Raw genomic sequence first — 22383 nt, forward strand, 5'->3', positions numbered from 1 at the left:
GAAACTAACTGTCAGTTTTATACATTCGATTGGAAAAAACAGAAAGTTTTAGGAAAAGCCATTCTTGCAAAGCCTGTTCTAAAAGATTTCTCAGATTTTTTAAAAAAGAAATATCACCTCCTTGGCGAGGCCATTCCTTATCATCCAATCTAAACTGCTTCATCACTCCCCCACACCTGTCACCATCACGCAGCATCTTGCTCTCATTTCTTCTTCATGTTTACCACTATATAAACTTATCTTGTTCATCTTACTTGATGGCTGTTAATGGCACATCTCTCAATCACTGCTTCCTGCTACCTGCCTCCCTCCCTAGAAATATATAAGTTCCACAGATGAGTAATAACTTTATCTGTCTTGGCCAGAACGTTTATGTGTGATGGGGACAGATAAACATGCAATAAAAATGTGTTAAATGGATGAAAAAAGAAAAAAGTACCAATATAATTTCCCAAGGGTCTATTCTTCCAGTAAACACACCTAAGATGTTAACCCCCCAAAATGGGTCTCCAAATATGTACAGGTCAAGCATTTAGATTATCCCTAAATGATAATGCCATAAGAAATAATTAAAGGAAGTTACATCTATAACTCTTCATTTATTACTTTTAAGCATCTACTCAACACTTATATGCCAGACCATATAAAAGGAGAAAAGAAGATGAGCATGCTTCTGTCCCTGCTTGTGAGAAATTCACAAGGTCATCGGGGACAGTAATAATTAATATTAATTTAGCTTTTTACAGTTTTCAAAAATATTTTCCAAAATTATTGCACTTGAAAATAAGGGCATATAACCAACCTGGGAGATTTGGTGGAGTATCTATCTTGTTTCTCATGGAAATATCAGCAGAAACTGACCCAACCTATGAGATGTTTCTGATATTTGTATGTTGTGCATACCTGGAACCAGGCTTTGGATTATGGCTTCTTAATGCCAGGGATGCAGCAACCTCCCCCAACTTCAAATATAACTGCAAGTAACAGTACACTGGGAATTTCCAGGCAGCAAGTTGTAATAGAATGGAGCATGATGTCAAAAACCCTAAGACAGTTTTGTAAATTATTAGAGCATTCGTTCACATGGTCCCCCTTCATGCTCCAATTCACCTTAACTTTTATAAAGAACATCAGATCTGGCAAATACACTTAGTGGATGGTGACCCAAATGTGCAATTAACACACTCATGCTCTCATGTCGGATTCCAGGGCCTCATTAGATAGCCTTTCTTTCCATTTAATGAGCTCTGTACTGCTTGGAAAGCTAGACCTGGTGAGGTATTCCTGAATCTGAGGACTTGTTAGAAATTCTCTGAGGTGGGCATTCTCATAAACCTTGGCTTCCACACCAAAATAACCAAGAGAAACATTAATTATTCAGTCTGGCCACTAATCTCCAGATAGAAAAGCACCCTCTTCAATGCTGGATACATTTTAGTTATCTCAGAAATATTCTCAAATAGTTGTTGAATAAAGGAGGAAATGAATAAACAAATACATGTAGAATCTTCCCTTTAATTCTACCTTCAGAATAAAATGAGGCACTTGACTGAAAGCAAGCTTAAATGAATCAATTCAAGTCAGTTCTGTGTTCACACAGAAGTCACCAGGCTCACATTGGTCCTCAGCCACTGAGAATGAGGGGGAAAAAAAAAATCACAAAGGTCTTTTCAAGTTCTGCCTTATTTTCATTTGTTAGCCACAGGCCATGTTTTCTAAAAATATTGCTAAAACTTTAAGCTTATGGAAGCTATCTACTAAGATCAAGCTGACTTTTGTCCCTATAGCTGTTTTATGGGGGGATCACAGCACTGGGACAGGACCACCTACTAGCAGCTTTCAGGCTAAATTAGATTCAGGGATCCTTGCAATGAAATCCTTTGTATACAGCAGTTTATCAAAATCTTTAGCTCACTTAATACCCCTGTCATCTGACTCTAATTCAAGACATTTAGAATTTATGTATCCTTAAACACATTTATCCTCTTCTCCAGTTTCTTTATTATTATTTTTTTTTGTCTCATTGCTTCAACGAGATTGTTAACTCCTTTAAGACAAGAAATGTAGCCTCCAGTTCCTTCTTACCCCATCTGTGCCTAGTGCAGTACTGAGCACATAGAGGTGATCAATAAATATTCCCTTTAAACTTAAAAACTTACAAAAGTAGCTATCAATATTGAGTCAATTTGGAAAATAGACAAAAGGAAAAATAGTACTTCTAGCTTTATTATTTAATTCATCCATTTTAGTAAGGAACATACCCCCTGTACTTCTCAAACTTTTCAACTGAACTAACCCTCCAAGGAGAAGAAAATTAATCAATGCTCTTGCTCCCAACTCCAGGGATGGACCCAACCTCATGAACAAAATTAAGGATAGAAACAAGTCTCAGTAGCAGCCTGCCTAGATGGCTTCGATGCCAGGCAATAAAACAGTGTGAGCTTCTACCTATTTGAGTTGAGGTTCCTTTTGGCAAGTGAAACCAACTTGCAAAACAGGTAAGACAATGTGGGTATGCAACTACATAATTTATTGCATACATTCATTCAGTAAGACTCAATGGGAGATGCAATAAGCAGTGCCCAGAGACTCAGGAGTGTACAACTTCAGGCCAGCCCTTTCCCACTGAGCCAACCTCTTCGTCTAAAGCACAGACTTTTCCCAATGTCTCCCTCTGACCTGTTGCACCGAGATGGAGCTAGCTAGACCACATGTTGCTCTATGTCTATTTCTTGCTTTTTTATATGTGGTTTTCTCATTATAATATCATTAGAGTGACATGCTAGACATGGGTATGGGAACTTAGTATGTATGAGTCGTGTACTATTTAGCGTTAATTGGACTCCCTTCCCTTTATCAAACTCCATTTGTGTTCTTCACTCATATAACAGGGAGGAGTAAACATTATACAGTTTTCTGTTCCTGTTTTGTGTGTCTCTCCATAGGTTTAATGACCTGTAAATTTTTGTCAAAATCTACTGGCTTCACACACTCCATTTCAACTAGCCAGCCCTGATACTTTGTCCTAAACTCTAGATTTCTTCTCTGAATTTCCACTCTGATAACCTACTGTTCACACAACAAAGAGTGGGTGGTGTAGATTAAAGCCACTGATGTAATCTCACAATTAATTTTAATTTTTGTTTTTTTATTAGTAGGTAGAAGATCTCATAATTAAGTTGATGTTCTTTTTATAGCTTAAAAATCCATGCAGATTTTTATATTTTACTACCATAAATATATATGGTATATATATGGTATATGTGATATCTTGATTTTATATATATATTTATATGTGTTTGTCTCAGGCTGTTAATGTCTTAAGTCCCTTTCCAGCTAATTTAACATCTCCTTCCCATCTTTGAGGAAAACTGATGCTCCAACAAGATGTACCAAGTTTACCTCAAGGCTTCATCTTTCCCTTCACACAACTTCAAACTTTCCATGGGAACAGAAGACCCAGTTTAAGAGGTAAGACTTTTGACAGGTGGCATCCAGATATTTGACATTTATAATTCTGATTCTTTTCAAAAAATTCTGAAAATTCATGATGCATAGAACTATTTAATTTTGCTAGGACTTGAATAAGGCTCATAAGCCTGAGTTTCTAGGTTAATGGTTGGGAGAAAGTCACAAAGACATAGAGAAAGGCTGGCCTGTGTCCTAGCATCTACATCTTAACTTAGGTTTCTTCTCCTCTGGTTCTCTTAACTGTTGGGTAAGGGATATTTAAGAAGGTCAAAGGCATACCATATACTCTCCAAGAATTTTTTCCAGCCCTCTCATATAATAAATAGCTCTCAGCTAAGACATTTGACTTACACCCCGAAGCTATCATTAGATTCATGTCACTCCCTTATTCAAAACCTGTAATGACTTCCCATCACACTGAGAATGAATCACCCCCTGTTAGCGGGCCCTTGCTTAGCTCTCTGACGTTGTTCCTTGGCATTCTCCCCTCTGAGCACTGATATTCTCACAACAGGCCAGGGGGCACTTTTCCTGACCACCTTCTCAGAAAATAAAAGCATCCCTGACACTAGTTAGCCTTGTACTCTGCTCTCTTTTTTACAACACTTGTATCACTTTCTGACTTCATACATGGCAAGCTTGTCCAACCAGCGGCTCACAGGCCACGGGTGTTCCAGGATGACTTTGAATGTGGTCCAACACAAATCCGTAAACTTTCTTAAAACATTATGAGATTTTTTTGTGTGTGATTTTTGTTTGTTTTTTAGCTTATCAGCTACTGTTAGTTTTAGTGTAATTTATATGGAGCCCAAGACAATTCTTCTCCCAGTGTGGCCCAGGGAAGTCAAAAGACTGGACACCCCTGAAGGGTATTTAATATTTATTTGTTTATTGTTTGCCTCCCCAGTTTAGCATATAAGCTCCGTGGAGACAGGAGTGTTGACTCTGCTGTACAGATATTGAGTGAGCATTTGTTATGTAAATGGAAGCTATGAGAATCCCCACTTGAGCTGAGCTCCAAAGACCAGGCTCCCAAAGCCTCTCATGCCAACAGACACCCCCCCTGAGAACCAACCTGAAGCATTGAAGCAGTATGTGTCATACTGGGAGGTGTTGGACGTGAGGATGTACACCCCTGTGTGGTTTGCTGCACAGATGGAGTTGGGCTGAATCCGGGGAATCACCACGTGCCCTTCTATGAACCCGTACCTGTAAGAGAAAAACAAGAGGATATTGACCTAAAAGGTTAAGATGGGAATTTCATAATATCCCACTGAATGACATTTAATGCCGTGCAACTCTTCACTCAATTCACCTCTAGGGATATCGGAGGTTTCAACAACTGAGTTATGTGAAATCCAAAAATAACAGCATAGAGAGGGAAAGAGATCAACAAGACTAATAGAAACAAAGTGATTTTATTTAGAGACCTATAAAGAGCTTTAAAAAAAATCATGAAAGGAATAATTAGTTTCAAATAAAATTTGTGTTCAGCAGCGTTGAGTCTATCTGAGCAAACAGAAGGAAGCGTGAGTCACAGAAGAGAGAAGTTTTGATGTGAGATTCATACTGGCTCTGGATTACTTTCATGTTTTCCAGAAAATACACAAAATGGCCAGCTTCCATAGATAGGAAGGGGTGCTTCTTCATTTCAGTGCACATATTTCAGACCTGTCTCATGTCCCATTCCCCTGCTTCTTTCTCAGCCACAACTTTTCCTGCGAGTCCCCTTACTCCATACTCCGTTATCCTAAACACAAAGCCTTGTTCATATGCCAAGTACACAGCACAGCACACGGCCTCCTGAGCATTGCAGGCATAATTCTATTGCCAGTGGGAATAAATTAACCATCATTACAATAGGAGTCATAGCAATTAAGTAAGCAGATAGCAATGGCTCATGTAGCTCAGGAACTTTCCAGAAGCAGCACAGCCAGAGAAACGCATAGCCCCTCTCTCTCCGCCAAGGTATCTCTGAGAGTGTGTTACAGCTGGAGGCCCTTTCAGATACAACATACACAGCCCAGCCTCTTCTAGCAGCATCCTGATGGCTAAAAAGTTGCTTACTTTTTAATTGTGCTAAAAACACAAATTTTTCTGAATATAAAATGCCTCAAAAAAATGAGATGTGGGCTGAGAAAATGCCATGTGCAAGAGAAGCTGTGGCAGAAGGAGGGCAGAGAGGAGGAAGCTAAATCCAGCAGGTTTTTCAAAATTCATTCCTGGCTAAAATGCACATTGTTGCTTTTCATCTTTCCTGCCAGGGGCAACAGCATGGAGTGCATCACCCTGCAAGACCCATGGAAATGTCTCTGAGTCTGCAGTTCCCAAGCACACAGAACTCCTATCTATGTGGCAATTGTAGCTCGCATGACTAATTTCTCATCTAAACAGACAAACTGGTTTCCCCAAAGCCTCTTTAGCTTGGCAGGGGATACAGGCACATTTAAATGGTAATAAGTTTTCATATATCTAAGAGTTGCTACCAATCAGGGTGGGGTAGACAAAAGAGAGTAGCTGCTAAGGTTTTATCCTAGCCCATGAGACTCTGCCATCTGTCCTATGGCAGAAAGCTGATTCATAGCTACTGGAGTGAAATTATGGAAATAAGTTTTGCAATCCTTAATACCAGTTATGGGTGAAATGATAGATTTCTTTGGCACAGTTTTTCTTTTTCTAAATAATACTTCTTGGTGAACCTACCTGCCAACTCACCCCCATCACATCATGTCATCAAGTATGGATAACACCGACATTCTAGAATCTATTGCATTCTCTTTGTAAGCTATTACTGAGTTTTTGCCACCTCATGTTGCCTGCCGGTTTTATGTGTCATGCTAACTGTAAATTGGGGATATTAAAGTTTATATGTGTGTATGTGGCATGAGTAAGTGATTGTTCACAAGGAGGAAAGAATATTTAGCAAATCCAGAGAGCATACTTTCCTCCCCTTTTAAGCCCCTGAGGAGGGCTTGGTCATTAAAATCCTGTCCTGGGCTCAGGCTAAGCAGAACCAGAATCCCAACTCCTCTTTGGGCAGACTGTGTGTGTAACTTCTCTAAGCCTCAGTTGCTTCATCCATAAAATGAGGTGATAATATTGATCAACAGTGCAGTTTGAGAATTAAGTGAGGGTTTGGCCAGGTGGGCAGTAGGGCTCCCAGCATCTAAGTGCTTGATGGTTGGCCAGTGGCAGTTGTAAGAACTCCCCTGGTCCTCAGCATATGGGAGCATTTCTATATTTTGCAAGTATGCCTTGTTTGTATTTCACAATCGAAGTTCAGCACAATCGAAGTTCAGCTTACTAAATTCACTTTCTTAGGCCAGTGGCCTAGTCAGGGCCATAATTAAACAATTAGCCTTGGGAATAGAATAATGGATTTGCTAACTGGCCTTTCCTTATTGCATCTTACAGTATAAGTTCAGTAGCCACCAGAGCTTTCTCCCTCTCTCTGCTCCTTTCATATTCTCCCAGACCTAGCTCTGAACACATACAGATGTCTATGTACATCTGCTCTTTATTTTAGAGTGGTGCTGCTCGATAGAACTTTCTACAACGATGGAAATGTTCTCTAACCTGGGTCATCCAGTACAGTAGCCACTGGCCATTGGTGGCTAACCGAGCCCTTAAAATGTCATTAGTGCTAGTGAAGAACTAAAGTTTTAATTTTAGTATTTTAATTAATTTAAGTGTAAGTCACCACATGTGGCTAGTGGCTACCATATCAGACAGGGCAGTTTTAGGCAAAAGATTTTCCTTTCCCCTTTCAGCAAGAGTCTCAGCCATCACTCATAATGTGGGTGCATGACTATAATCAGTGTGGGAGGACAGAAGCACTTAACTTAAATTTCATGGTTTCCATAAAGAGTTCTGCAGCTTGACTTTTCAAAAGCAGTCTGTGTGCATGTGAGTGTGTGTTGCAGAGAAAGGGAAATCGTATCACCTAAAGACACTGCAAAAGCACACCTGCAGGCTAGGGTAGAAGCTTAGAGCAGTTGTAGAGGTTACTCAGTCCTCTTCTAAAGAAAACAAACTGAACCAAAACAATTCACTGTGATTGCCATCATGGCTTGCTCTTCTTGTGCACTGCTTAACACAAGACCATTGGAAATTCAAAAAATAAAGTCCTTGCTTGTTGTGATTATCTTGCTTGGAGCCATAGTTTGAGGAAGGCTCTATGGAGCTCTAGAATACCTGGTATATGTAATAATATAACTTGATATAATATAGCTTAATAGCTTTCATGCCTTTTTATTTACTTTTTCAAACCAGAGAAACATAGAAGAGAAACCAACAAAATTTTTTTTGAAGAGAGAGCAAGGTAGAGTAATTTGAAAAGTCTGCTTTGAGCCAAGTCTGCAGGGCCAAGACTCTACCAGCCACATATTTATTTTAAACACTGTTATTTGGTTTATGTTTCCTTGTGGTTCTGACAATGATATTGCAGCTTCTTCAAAGCCAGGAGAGCTCTAATGGCTTCCTCTGGGTTCCCACTCTATGATTCACAAAGGTGTCTTTAGCTGACTTTAAACTCCAGTTGTCATACAGGTTCCAAATTGACTTGGCCAAATTAATAGGTGGGGTTGACTCTTTAGGCAATAGTCCATTCAGCTGTGGGAGAGGAGCCTTCCAGTTCTAAGCCCAGCTCCCTGGTCCCAGGCCGCCAGCTTTCGCCAGTGGTCGGGTGCTGGTATGTTACCTGCAGGTCTCAAATCCGACGCTCAGAGCTTTCTCCATCTGGGCCATTGTGGGCAAGGTGCTATTGAAAGCCTTGCAGAGGTCAGCAGCCTCCGTCCGAGAGATGCTGTAGCGACCATTTTTCTCCACGTGGAATACACCCGCAAAGCGGCAGGTTATATTCAAATCTATGAGAAGAAATAGAAATGTTAGATTCTTTTGCATAATTTGGAGACAGTAAGAAGTTCACTTTAGGACAGACTCCTTAAAAAGCCAAATAAGGCCGGGTGCAGTGGCTCATGCCTGTAATACCAACACTTTGGGAGGCCGAGGGAGGTGGATCATCTGAGGACAGGAGTTCGAGACCAGCTTAGTCAACATGGCGAAACCCCGTCTCTCCGAAAAATACAAAATTTAGCCGGGTGTGGTGGCACACACCTGTAGTCCCAGTTACTTGGGAGGCTGAGGCAGCAGAATCACTTGAACCCAGGAGGCAGAGGTTACAGTGAGCTGAGATCATGCCACTACACTCCAGCCCGGGTGATAGAGCGAGACTCCATCTCAAAAAAAAAAAAAAAGAACAAACCAAAAGCCAAAGCCAAATAAACTTCTCTGCTAGCCAGAGCCTTCAAAATTCACTCCAGCATTCCAAAGCACCATGATATTAAGCTCAAATCTGAGGTAAGACACGGTAAAATAGTGTCACTCTTACATTCTCTCCATTGATTGCTCTGCAACAAAGTTTTTAAAAAGCAAATGATTTAATTTTGATTACTGATGTCATATGAACTTAGGGAAAACTTACACAACACAAGAAAGCAATGAAGGAAAATAAATCCACCACTACAAAAACTACAGCAAACACTTTTCTTTATCTTCTTCCAGTTTGTTTACTGAATACACACATTCACACGTGCACACACGCACACACGTACTTTATGCATATATACATAAAGTATGTATCTATATACACATACACACATATACATACACATATGCTTGCATAATTGAAATGGTACTGTATATACAGGTCTAGATTTGAGAGTCAATTTTCCACTTAATCTTATGAGCATTTTTCCACAATCAAGTGATCTCTCTTCCTGGCTTACAACCTCCGACAGTTTATGTTCACACCCAGTATATATGTTCTTATTATGGCTAAAACCAACATAATCTGGCTCCTGGCTCCCTCTCTAACCTCAAAGTAGCTTGCTCTGCTCGAAACACAAATCTTCTCTTCAATTCTCTCAGACACTCTGAGCTCCTTCGCATCCTAGAACATTTATATCTGCCTTCTTCTCTGTCTGGAATGTTCCATCCTCAAATGGTCACATAGGTGGTTCATTAATGGTCACATAGGTGGTTCATTATTTTGTATTTCAGAATTTTAACTCCACATCACCTCACTTTAGAGTGCTTCCCTAAACACCCTTATCTAATCCCCAGTCTCTCCCTCAACTCATTTGGCTTTTGTGTCTTCACAACAGCATGGTCATCTATTGTTGTGTGTGGTTACTCTCTTTCTCTCCTTCCTGGAATGAAAGCTCTGAGAAAGCAAGGGCCTTTTACTTGCTTGCAGCTGTTATCTCTAACCCCTACAACAGTACCCAATAGAAAATAGACGCTCAACAAGTATTTGTTATATAAACGAATGACTCATTGAAATTTCCTCAGAAATACACTTTTAATATTTTGGCAGACTCAAAGCCTGTCGTTTGCTCTCGGAGTTAATGGCATTGAAAATGAAGCCTAACTGCTATCAATTGGGTAAAGAATTATTCAATACAAAGACTTTAGTGAATTTTGTAGACATTAATCTGAAATTCCAATAGAGAGCTAGAAATCATCCTATTCTTCTTGATCCTGTGTAACAATCTCAAAAGACTTCAAAGGCTGTAATTGAAAACTCCTGGGACTATATGATCCCCAGTTTATACTTGAGGAAATTGCATGCAAAGGGTTAAGACATTGAAACTCTCCTGGTGAAGCTTGATTCCTCCTGAACACTTCCTTAGGCCTCAATGATAGTCCTTCTCTAAGGAGACATGTTGACATCATCTTGGGACAATGACCCAGGTGCCTGGCCAGGCACCACTCCTTGTTGTTAGTTAAGAACCCAGTCTGGAATCAGACAGAACTGGCATTAACCAGCTCCATCCCTTTCTTACACAGGTCTAGAGGTGGGTAGGAAGATTCCACTTATTTACCAACAAGAAAGTTGAGGCTCAGGGAAGTGAGTTGCCCAAGGAAGTGAGTGATTACTTCTATCTAGAGCCTGTAGTCTCCTTCCTGAATCCCAGTTGCTCTGTTCTGTATTTCTGAGCTGACAGCAATGGGAGAAGGGACCTATTACTGCAATGTCCCTGGGTACCCACTACCTTTGAGATTCTGTGTTGTATCATCTTCACCAGAACCCTGAAAGGTGAGTTTTGTGTATGTATGTATTATTTATGGGCACACCTAAACAATCGTTAAATAATGACAAAGATAGAGTCATTATTATTGAATTGTATGGGCAACCACTGCTTTCTCTTTCCTGAGCAGGAAGCAGGTCTCAACCACTAGGAAACAATGTCTAACACATGAAAATGAGATAAGAAAACTGTTAAAATTCTATATTATCTTCCTTGATTCTGAAAATAGTAAAAGAAGAAACAAGAAATGGAACTTGAAAATACATAAGCCAATGTCTATTATTTTTATTTTCTTTTGTTTGCGTCATTGGCACATGGGGGGAAATACCAACTAGGTGAAATGGAGAAAATGTGTTTTTGCAGTTCACTCTTTTTCAAGCCTAGTGGTGTTCTCTTAAGCCACTCATGCAACACTTGGCTGATGGGGCAATGAAATGATAGAGAAGGCAATGCATAAGGCCCTTTTGCAATACTATTTGTTTTTACTGACATTTTCAACTTTGGCCTCAGTTGGCCAGTCTTACAAAGGGAAACTGTCAATCTGCATGACAGACCTTCCGGGACCTCTCCTTCTCCAGCACACAAAAGGAAAACAAAGCATTCCTATCAGCTTCTTGAAGATAAGGCTAATAGGGGAGCCTCTGATTCCAGGAAAGGCAAACTACCTGTCTGCCCCTGGCCCAGGTGGCTGCTGTCACTCTCAGGTTAAAAATCAACTCTGAGGCATGGACAATAATTGGAGCTAAATGGTAATTTCTTTCTTATTACAGTCAATTCTACCTTGCCACCTGGCAGACAGAATATGCAAATGTAAGAGGAACCAATTAAGGCTGAGACTTTTCAGTAAAATCCTTTGAGTTTCATGAGTTTCAGTAAAATCCCTTGAGTTTCAGAAGCCAACATAACTTCATTGACAATACATGCATGCATTGTGTGAGTGTGTCTATATGACGGGTCTTCCAAAAGTTCATGAAAAATATGTGTTACGAAAAAAATTATACATGGATTTCAATTTTTTTTGTACCAAAATCAACTCTCACTAACTTGATATGTCTGAACAGGAACTAGTTTGAGGCACTAACAACGATAAGACATATTTGAAAAGATGCTCTCTCAGAGCAACATGAATTCTGTTAAAATTGAAGCAAGAACACACACCAAAATTTTTGGTGAAGCTTAGGTGGAAGAATGGCAAAATCATTGATGCTTTATGAAAAGTTCATCAGGACAATGCCCCAAAGAAATCAGCAGCTTACAAACAGATAACTTGTTTGAAGAAGGGACAAGATGTTGCTGAAGATGAAGCCTGCAGTGATATGCCATCCACATCAATTTGGAAGAACAAAATTAATCTTATTTGTGACCTAAATGAAGAGGACCAATGATTAACAGCAGAAACAATGGCCAACATCATAGGCATCTCAACTGGTTCAGCTTACACAAATCTGACTGAAAATTTAAAGTTGAGCAAACTTTCCACTCAGTGGTTGCCAAAACCATTGCGCCCAGATCAGCAGGTGCAGCCAAGAGCTGAGCTTTCAATGGAAATTTTAAACAAGTGGGATCAAGATCCTGTAGCATTTCTTTGAGAACTGTAACAGGAGATGAAACATGGCCTTATGAGTGTGATCCTGAAGACAAAGCACAATCAAAGGAATAGCTACCAAGAGGTGGAAGTGGTCCAGTCAAAGCAAAAGTGTACCAGTCAAAGCAGGTGGACCAGTCCAGAGCCAAGGTCATGACAGCGGTTGTCTGAGATGCTCAAGGCATTTTGTTTGTTAACTTTCTGGAAGGTCAAAGAATGATAACATCTGCTAATTATGAGAGTGTTTTCAGAAAGGTAGCCAAAGCTTTTGAAGGAAAAAAATGTATGAAAAAGCTTTACTAGAGAGTCGTCCTCCACCATGACAATGCTTCTGCTCATTACTCTCATCAAACAAAGGCAATTTTTTGAGAATTCCTAAGGAGAAGCCATTAGACATCCACCTTACAGTCCAAATTTGACTTCTTCTGACTTTTTTTTTTAACTTAATCTTTAAAAATCTTTAAAGGGCACCCATTTTTCTTTAGTTAACAATGTAAGAAAGACTGCATTGACATGATTAAATTCCCAGGACCCTCAGTTCTTAAGGGATGGACTAAATGGCTGCTATCATAGCTTATAACAGTATCTTGAACGTGATGGCACTTATGGTGATAAGAAAAGCTTACATCTTTAAACTTTTCTCTTTTAATCTCATTTTTCCATGAACATTTTGAATTCTCCTCATACTCATAAGTGTGTATGCAAGTGAGTGTGTGGTTGTATGTGCATGTGATGAGCCAAGACAGGATGAAACAGATAAACTCAACCTTTAGCCTTCCTCGATGTGAAGGCTTAAGCAGGTCCTGAAACATTGTAGGTATTTGCAAAGGGCTACTGATTGGATGAAGAAATGCTATGCAAAGTAAAAATTCCACAGCTTACATTTATCTTGATCTCATGAGAAAGTCCAACTCCTAACCCTGATGCTATTTAGCCACTTAGGAGTTGCAAGAATGGTGTCAATACTTCACTTCTGGTCAACTATCCTGTGAGTGTTCACAATCCTTCTCCTCTAGGTCCCTCTTGACTTAAAAGGAGACAACATTTTCAAGGCTGTGTGTCATTCATATCCTGATAATTTATGAAGACATTTCAATAGGTTTCCTTGATACAAATGCAAACCCAAATTATTACCCTGCAGGATATTAATAATGCCAACAGCAAGAGCAGTGGCTAATATTTATTGTGCATTCATTATGTATATACCAGGCTCTCTTTTAGGCACTTTAGAATTATTTACTTATTTTATCCTTAAAACATCCCTATGAGGTGGGTAATATTAGTATCCTCATTTTCCAGATGGAGAAACTAATACACAGAGAGGGGAAGAAATAAAGAAACATGCCCAAATTCACAATGAAGTAGAGTTAAGGTAAGGTTAAGACGTGAATAGCCATGGACCACAGAACATTGCTTGACAGAGTGCCAGTGTCTCTGGCAATGGTGCTAGCCATGCTGCAAACCACTATAGAGAGGCAAGACTCCTCAGATGTCTGTCTGTCTCTCCTGAGAAACAGAGACCTCTGTGATTCAGGATCCACTTTGACTCAAGAGGCTGATACTAAATGGCTGATTTCATCTCTCAAACAAGCCTTTCCGGCTGGAAATAAATCAAGAATGTTTTCCGTTGAGCCCTCTGGTCTCCAATAAATCTCCTGTATCATGTAATGAATAAAGTGTCCCAAGTGGCTCCCTCTGAGCGATAAATGGGCTCAACAGAAAACACTGACTGTTTGAGGCCACTTTTGGATTCAGAGAGGAGACTTCCCATGGGAGAAATGCCACCAGGCCTTTAGAATGCTCATTACTACAGGGCTGTGGGCAGCATAGAGGGGTCATGGTGACCAGTATCTCAGTGTCTAGGAACCTTATCTCCCCACCCACATGGGAAGAGGTCTGCTAGGGAGCTGTCAGGAAAGCGAGAAAAAGGAGCTCTGAAAGAAGGTTTATTTGTCCTATAAAGCTAGTCTCTAGTGCCAAACTTTTGTGAAGGTTGGTAGTTCAACCTAGTTAGGACCTCCTCAAACCTGCTTTAATTCCTGACCCTGCCACTCGCTTCAGGTGACACAGGTTGTTAGTTACTTAACCTCTCTGACTCTCCACCTCCTCCTTGATGGGATGACAATGCTAATCTGTCAGGGTTTATGGGACTATTAAATGAAATAAGGTATGTCAAACACTTGATATGGTGTTTGACACTTAATAATCAGAGCCAATGAGCATTGCACACTTACTAGGTGCCTTATGTCCTTCAGCTAATTTAATTCTCATAAAAATGCTATGAGGTAGGCACTATTGCTAAACCTATTTTAGAGATGAGGAAACTGAGGAACAAAGTTGTGAAGTCCTTTGCCCAATGTCATCTAAGCAGGAGAGTCAGGGTTCTAACCTCTGTGCTATCTTGCCTACTCTCCAGGCTCCTGGTTACGGGTACTATGCATTCTCTCCTGGATAAACCATCGCTGACCCCAAATGCCATTAATCTCATCTATACTGTCCCCTAAGCCTCAGATCAAGGAAAACAGATCTCTAATAAAATTGCCCCAGCACGTTTCAAAGCTTTGCCTAGATTGTAGGGCCTGCGAGGAATAATAGCTTCTTGGTCCAGCCCAGTTATTTCTGAAGTTGTAGAAAATCACAACATGTGGTGGGAAGAGAGCACTGTGTAATTTTCACCCACGTTGCCATTATCTACGTCTTCCCAAACTTTCCTGAGAGGTGAGTGGGCTGGTTCATGCAGTAGCTAGTGTTGGAGCTGGGCTGCAAGGGATTTTCAATATGGGATCCAGGAGCTGATCTTCAACACGTCCATGGACCTGTGAGATTATATGCAAGATTGTGTGTATGGATGTGTGTGTGTGTGTGTGTGTGTGTGTGTCTGTGTGTGTTTAGATGGGGCAACATCTCTGGTTTTCATTGGTTCGTAAAGTCTGTGACACAACCAGGTAAAGAATTGCAAGAAATTATTATCTCCAAGGTCGCTTCAGTAACCAGAAATTCCAGCATTCTGAAATTTTGGAACTTCCCTGTGGGCTTCGTGACAACAGAAATGGTGTTTCCCTTCTTCACAATTATATCCCCAGTACCCAATACAGCCACCCATGGTAAGCAAATTTTGAATGAAATAATGAATTAATAAATGCTCTCTTTCTGCCTCCAACCCCCAACAGGCTTCAGCCTTATAGAGTGCAAAAAGATCACCTATCAGGTTCCTTTCCCACATCATATCTGAAGAATCACCAGCTGGTGTTTGCTGAGAATTCCTTATTGGACACTTAAAATGTCTTTAACCTAGAACTCTGCTTCTGTGAACATTTGCTATTTTCCCAGAAAGCAAATGTTTCAGAGACCAACTTTTAGTTTTGTAACTGGCTTTATCTGTCTGAATGTGCAAGCCATCGTCTCAGTAACAGAACAGTATGTTCACATACCATCACAGGGCCATTTCTGAGGCCAAATCTCCTAGGGAACATGGCAAACACAGTACGTTCCATATGAAGACCACCCGAAGACAACTTACAATTGTACTATGCCCAAAGAGAGGGCACTGTTAGTTCTCCAGACCAGACGTCTCCAGATTCTGCAAAATGAGTTAATTTGTTTTCTAACTTGAGCCACCCAGTTGTGCCTGATCCCTATTTGTCATCTCCTCAGGAGGGATGAGACAGAATTAGATTTTTGGTTCCAGATTAAGATATATGTAAGGAGAAGTTGCTTCATCATGAAGATGAGAATAAAACCGGTTCCTACTACTCAATGGTGTTCTAATTCCTGCAGCTCGTGGTCCATGATAACCACAGTGAGCGCACACTGAGTGCCTAGTCTGGGTTCAAGGTACACCTAATATTTCACTTAATTTTCCTAACAATCCTATGTGGTAGGCATTTTTATTATCCCCATTTTACACAAGAGGTAACTGATTCATTGAGAAGATGTAAGTAACTTGTGCGAGTCACTGTGGGACCTGGGTTTCAGACTGGGCAATCTGGCTGATCATTTTCCAGTGTTAAATTCCAACTTATGCACAGGTCAGACGCTGAAATGACAGGAGGCCCACTTACCCTTCATGTCATTTTTTAATAAAGTGTGGAGAGGTTATCATGAAGAGAGCCCTAGAGAGAAGAATTTGAGCTTATTGAATATTATTTTAAAATCAGAAATCCCTTGATTCTGGACCACAAGATAGGGGCCTTTACCAAGGCCTGATTAGGCTTCAGTGGAATAAACTTCAATGGAATTTTCACTCTCTCCCCAGAGAGGAGATTCTGAAGTCTTGACCTTGACTGGCTTTCCCCAACAGTGGGTTGACTGCTTTCTCTGATTCTACCTGTTGGTCTTCACACCCTTGGGAATTTAGAAAGCCCAAACCTAGTCATAACCCCCAGGCCTGCTGCCCTTTACAGCCTGAATGCTCTCTCTACAATTAGGCAGGGCTCTTAGGAGAGGACTCCAGGACTCAGGGTTGGCCCAGGGTTGGGTCACCAAGGACACAGGCTGTCCTTGTGACATCTGGAGATGTCTGCAGTCAAACCTAAAAATCTAGACTGACCAAGCTAAGGCTCCAGGTTGATGTAGCTGGAACATGACTCTTTGGGTGGACTGCACCCAAAGTTATCGAGCTCCTGGGAGTCAGCCACACACAAACCACTTGCGCAGTCAGAAGCACTGGTAAGCTCTCCAAATTTTTTATTTTTACAGTGTTTATCATTAAAAAGCCAGGATTCTATTTCTGTCCTCTGATTTGCTGAGCTCATGTCCAAAACAGATTGCACAACTAATAAATCTTACTGAGCTGGTTCTGATCAGAAGTAGGAAGGGAAAAGGACAATGTTTTGTTGTTTTAAAGCATTATTGCTAATTGGATTATCTACTTTTAAAGCCAGGAGGCACAATGGGAAGCTTCTAATCAATTTCTCTTGTGACACAGGAGAAAGTAAAATCAAGAATAGCCGAGCATGGTCCTCCAGCACATCAAAAAAAAAAAAAAAAAAAAAAAAAAAACCAACTCAGGGGTTCATAATTGCAGATTCCTGACTCCTACACTAGTGCTCTTGCTACTGATCTATCTTTCATAAGAGGTCCGAGCAAGCTGTTCTCAAAAAAGCCACAACTCACTGTCTTAATAGGACACGAAGAAGTCATTTTCTTCTTCATTTGTTCAAAGGTTTCAAAGCCCAGAAGTTTTCATCTGGGAGTCTTTCTAGCTATTATGCCCTCTCCTCCCCACAGGCCTGCCAGTCTAGAGGGCCGACAGCCTTCCCTCTGCCCCCACATCACTCGCCCCCATCTCCTGACGCCCATGTGATGGGCTCCTTGTGAAAGGGTGTATTGTTTAGCATCCACTTCTGAAAGAGGCCAGAATCACACTTAGGGGCCGAATCGCCTTTGGCTGCCCAGTGCAGACCATGAGTCTTGAGTGACTCAGTCTCTCCCGGAATTGCCCTGGAGGCAGATGAGGGTTTAATGAGCAGAGAAAACAGTCATGCACAATCATACCCAGAGAATTTCCTCCAGAATGTGCCCTGGGTTGCTTTCAACTGAGCTATTCATCACTTGGCACGTAGAAAGGCACGGCACCCCAGCGTGTTGGTGCCTGGCTGGACCCCCTGATTTCTCTGCCTTTTTTCTGTGGAGCATGGAGCCTGTCATGGCAGCCAATGCAGAACCCACAGGGTCCTGTCACATTGGAGAAGAATCTTCAGGCTTCTCTTAGCTGTTACCCTGGCCCTTCAGCCAAAGCCACCAAATGACCAACCCAATGCACAGTCTAGAAAGCTCTGGGGTTGTTTTGAGAGTTTGGAGAGCAGTCCTGTCCCTGCCTCCTGATGGGATGATGGGAACTTGGAGGTGAGAGTATGGAGAACTGTTTAACCCCCGACTCCTGATCCTGGATCCGACAGAGTCTTTCTGGCAAAAGAAAGTATGTGTCCCAGAACTGTTGCTTCACTGCACTAGAATTCTGTAACACCAAGTAGTCTTTGACGAGTGCGTCTTCAGGGAGAGAAACCACAGTGCCTACCCCTGTGTGTTGCCATGGTGATCAGGAAATCCTCTGGCCTCACGATCTTTGTTTTCTGCTTTTTCAGATCTTATTGATTTAGCAGATTGACTAGCACAAACCCAGGATGTGGTAAATGAAATTTAAAAAGCATCTTGGGGCCCAGATAGGGTTTTTCCTCTTGCAAGTAGAAAATAAGGTTGGTCCACTTGGTTTTGTCATTGGATTTTATTTTTATGGGTAGTTACAATGACTGATACATCACCTAATCAGTAGACAGTTTCTGCTAATGTCTACAGCTGGCATTTTGTGGAACTGCTTAACTTTAGTTTGAGGGAAGACTCTCACAACAGTTGAGGTAGGCTGAAAAACTGTTACTAACAGGTAATATCTGTATTTCAGGGGTGCTTAATGGTTGCTGACATGTTGAGTTGAGCTAGGGGCCCCCATCTGGGAGTAGGATGCACTGGTTCTAGCTTAAACTCTGTTAATTATAAGCTAATTATGTGACCTTGAATAACTCACTGTAGCTCCCCCAGGCACACCTTGCCTTCCTACCACCCAAGATGAAATAAAAAGTTATGAAACTTTTGGAGCTTGGGGGATAAAAGTGAGAGGGTTGATGTGCATACCTGGGACAGTATTAAAATCTCAGAAAGCTTCTCAAAAACCTCATATGAATTAAGACACATTGGGGTTCCACCCTCAGCAGAACAGAATGGATTAAAGTACATCAGGCTTTGCTATTCTTGCCATGTAGGAGTTTCCTTCACCAATTATAAAGCATTTTCACATCCAAAAGCAGCCTTGTGAGGCCCAGAGGGTAGGTACTACAGACCCATTTAAAAGATGAGGAAACTAATGGACATAAGTTTCACAGACTCAAAGTCTTACGGAGAGTTTGGTAAACCCAGATCTCAACTCAGATTTTCCAGTTCTGTTAATTTTCCCCATTCCCCAGTGGTGCTGCTTTTTCAACTTGGGTTGTCAACAGGCCCATGGGACCAGTGGCAGCACACAGAGAAAAGATTGATGGTTTTCAGACGTTTCTTCCTCTCCCTGCCATGATGTCTTGGGCACAACCACAATATTTCAAGTAGTTAAAAATCGAGCTGAGCTAATGGGGACTGGAGTGAGGGTGGAAGGGCAGACCCAGAGACTCAACCTACCAGCTGCTCATTCTCATCCAGCACCCACCCTACCCCATCAATTGTCCTGGCACCTGCCACAAAGCCCTAGGAGCCTCAGTGGAAAAGTCTGGAAAATACTGTGGTAGGGGCCAATCAAAATGCTGATGGCCACCACTTAGTAAGTCCTGCAATGAACCAGGGGCTCCAAAGCATTTGGAAATCTAGGAGGGTAAATCACCCCATGCAACAGACATAAAAACAGATGCTCAGAGCAATTAGCACAGCTCAAAGGTGCAGCCCAAATGAAATACATTGTGCAAAAATGCTATCCATCAGCCAGGCTTAGTATTATCATTTTTGTATTTTTCCCCTCAGTAACAAGAATACAAGTATCTTGCAACTTAAAATTTTTCATAAAGATTGTCTCTAGTTCACTCTGCAGAAGAGATAGCAAAGTCCAAGTTTCCAATCCTACTCTAAGGAGACTGGGGCTGGGTAAGTAGTGGACTTGGCCAGATTTATACTATCAAAAACTGCAGTAAGATTTGTCCTTGAAGATGCAGCCATCCAAGTGGAGAGAAGAAAAAGGCCACCAGTAATTCCACCAGAGCCCAACTTCAACACACGGCCCAGGGCATCTCCAAATTTGATTTTCTTTCCTCTTGCCTCTTTTAACATCTCCTTAAGTGAAAAAGAAAAGATTCTGCAATGTATGGAGCTGCTACTTTGTGTCAGATTGTAGTCTATGTGCCTTAACAGATGCTATACTTTGAGAAGTCAAATAATCACCCCCATTTCACAGATGCAACAAGTGAAGCTCAGAGTACAATCCACTCAGCATCCTGCTATGAATGTGGCAAGAGCCAGGAGTCAAACCCCAGGATAACACCTGGTCTCTGACACGAGTGAGCTAAGACTCAGTTTATCAAAGCTGTGGCTCTCTGCTTGGAATATGTGGATTCTCACGCTGGGCCATGAAATGCATGTGAATGGTGGGGTAAAGGATGTGGCTGTAACACTAAGGCTCTGGTAGATTCTACTGCTGAGCCCCAGCTGGGCTTTCCAGTGATATTAATACTAATAGAGCACCTACTGTGTGCCAGGCTCTGTGCTCGGTTCCTCACATGAACTATCTCGTTTCCATTCCATAATAGTCACATGAGATAAGTACTATTTCGATCATTGAAACTTTATACACATAATAAAACTGAGGCTGAGAGAGGTGCAAGTTTGCACCAGCAGGGGGTGAGACAGACAAATCTCTTCTTTCTCAGGGGCCACGTGCAAATGTTTCTCTCCTTGCTGCATCTTTAGGAGAGTACAGACAAGAAGCAGAGTCATGCCTCTTCTCAGATAGTTTTAACATCTTGGGTTAGAATTTGCTAATACCATGCAAATTTAGCTGGCGGGTGGGAGCCGATTACTACTTTCTCCTCCCAGGAAGTAGCTATGAGACCAAAGGAGATAGGGAGGATTTCATAGAGAAATTGGTCTTGCACTGGGATTTAGGAGGCCCGAGCCTAAACAGGGCTGACCCTGTAGGGACCACAGCAAGAGGAAAAGCTTGACGAATGGACTGGATTTCTGCCTGACTGGTATAGTCCTCTAACTCTCCTATGAGGGACGTCTGTTCTTCCCAGGACAGATGCCATCCGGTTTGCATACTCCATAGATTGATGCTTTTTAACTCCTTTCCCCATACCACCACTATAATTCACAGGGTGCACAATGCCAGTCACACTCCAATGGGCACTAAGTGCCTTGTAATCCCAGTGGCCTCTTCTCTGTTACTCAAAGAAGCTTATCCAAATGCAAGCGAGGGTGCATGCTTTTCTAGGAACAACCATGAGTTTGTTTCAGTTTAGAAAAAAATAAAAAGGTAAATCATTCATAACCCTGGCACTTGGTGGCCAATAGCCCTTATAATTTACCTTGCAACCAACACTGACCTATAGGTGGATTAAGACAGAACAAGATTCATGCCTTTAGGTTATCTTGCCTTCTTCAAATATATTAGCAATGAAGTGATGCAGTTGCAAAAATATTTATTTGCAACAACAAAGCATTACAAGTGACAAAGTAGAGCTCTAGGTTTCCACTGATTTCAAAGTCAGAGGACTCAGAAATCACCTGGTCACATGTTAATGACTCAATCTCTGTCTTTCCTCATGCTCTTCCTTTTCTATCAGATGCTAAAGCGAACATGGGTGTATGTGTCTGTGTGTGTGTGCACGTGTGTGTCTGTTTCTGTCTGTGCACACAAGAGCATGCACACAAGAAGCAGGGTCTCCGTTGCAGTCCAAGAACCCTACTGCTAGTCACTCTTTAGATGTTTTGGGGAGTTACATAAACCTCTCCAAGCAGAAGCGCCACAGAGGGAGAAGCTGGATTGTGGGGATATTTTTAAAATCCGGGCCAAAAGATTTCCAGGATTACTACAGTTCCAACTGCCCTGTGAACTAATTGCTTGTAATTCACACCTCTTCCTGAGGTTTCAATCTGTGAAATCTCATCTGGAAAAACAGATGCCAGTCTCAAATGCCAAGCTCCAGAGAACTCATTTCTGACAAGCTTTTAAATCCAACTCAAGCCACAGGGTTTGGACCAAAATCTTTACCATTCCATGCTCAGTTGAAGCAGGCCAAATGTAACTTCCTTCTTTTAAGGAGCATGATCCATACAAAGATCCAGAGGCTTGGAAATGAAGGACTTTACAAACGACCCTTGTGTGCAGTTGTCAAAGAAAATAAGTCTTGGTTTTCCCTTAAATAAATGACCCTCAAACGTGACATGAGACCATACCTCGCAAAAACACATTCTTTCACCATAGACATTGGAGAGCAACTCTAGAACCATCAGGATGGGAACAAGTGGGCCTCTTTCTATGAAATCTGTGCCTCTCAAAGCACCATTAGTTCCCATAAGGCATGGTGCAAGGTGTCAATTCACAGCACCTTCCCTATGATATGGATGATACGAGCCAGATATAATCTTGGGTGCTGGAGAGTCAGACACAATCTGTGCCCTCAAAGAACTTACCTCTAGAGTGAGGAGATAGTATACAGGTAAATGATTAATACATGAATATGGTAATTTCAGATACTGATA

General features: G+C 41.4%; 1 protein-coding gene across 23 annotated transcripts in view; it reads right to left on the bottom strand.

The window, feature by feature from the left end:
• The window catches only part of CD44 (CD44 molecule), a 91292-nt gene that overhangs the window by 46322 nt on the left and 22587 nt on the right, over positions 1 to 22383 (bottom strand). For all 23 annotated transcript variants that reach the window (XM_015114538.3, XM_028833521.2, XM_028833520.2 and 20 more), the window contains exons 2-3: positions 8171 to 8336; positions 4547 to 4680 (exon numbers count right to left, since the gene is read on the bottom strand). In XM_015114538.3, the coding sequence (XP_014970024.1) occupies positions 4547 to 4680; positions 8171 to 8336 (300 nt within the window). The remainder of the gene's footprint in view (positions 1 to 4546; positions 4681 to 8170; positions 8337 to 22383) is intronic.

The sequence above is a fragment of the Macaca mulatta genome, chromosome 14 (genome assembly GCF_049350105.2).
Source record: "Macaca mulatta isolate MMU2019108-1 chromosome 14, T2T-MMU8v2.0, whole genome shotgun sequence".
Lineage (NCBI taxonomy): Eukaryota > Metazoa > Chordata > Mammalia > Primates > Cercopithecidae > Macaca > Macaca mulatta.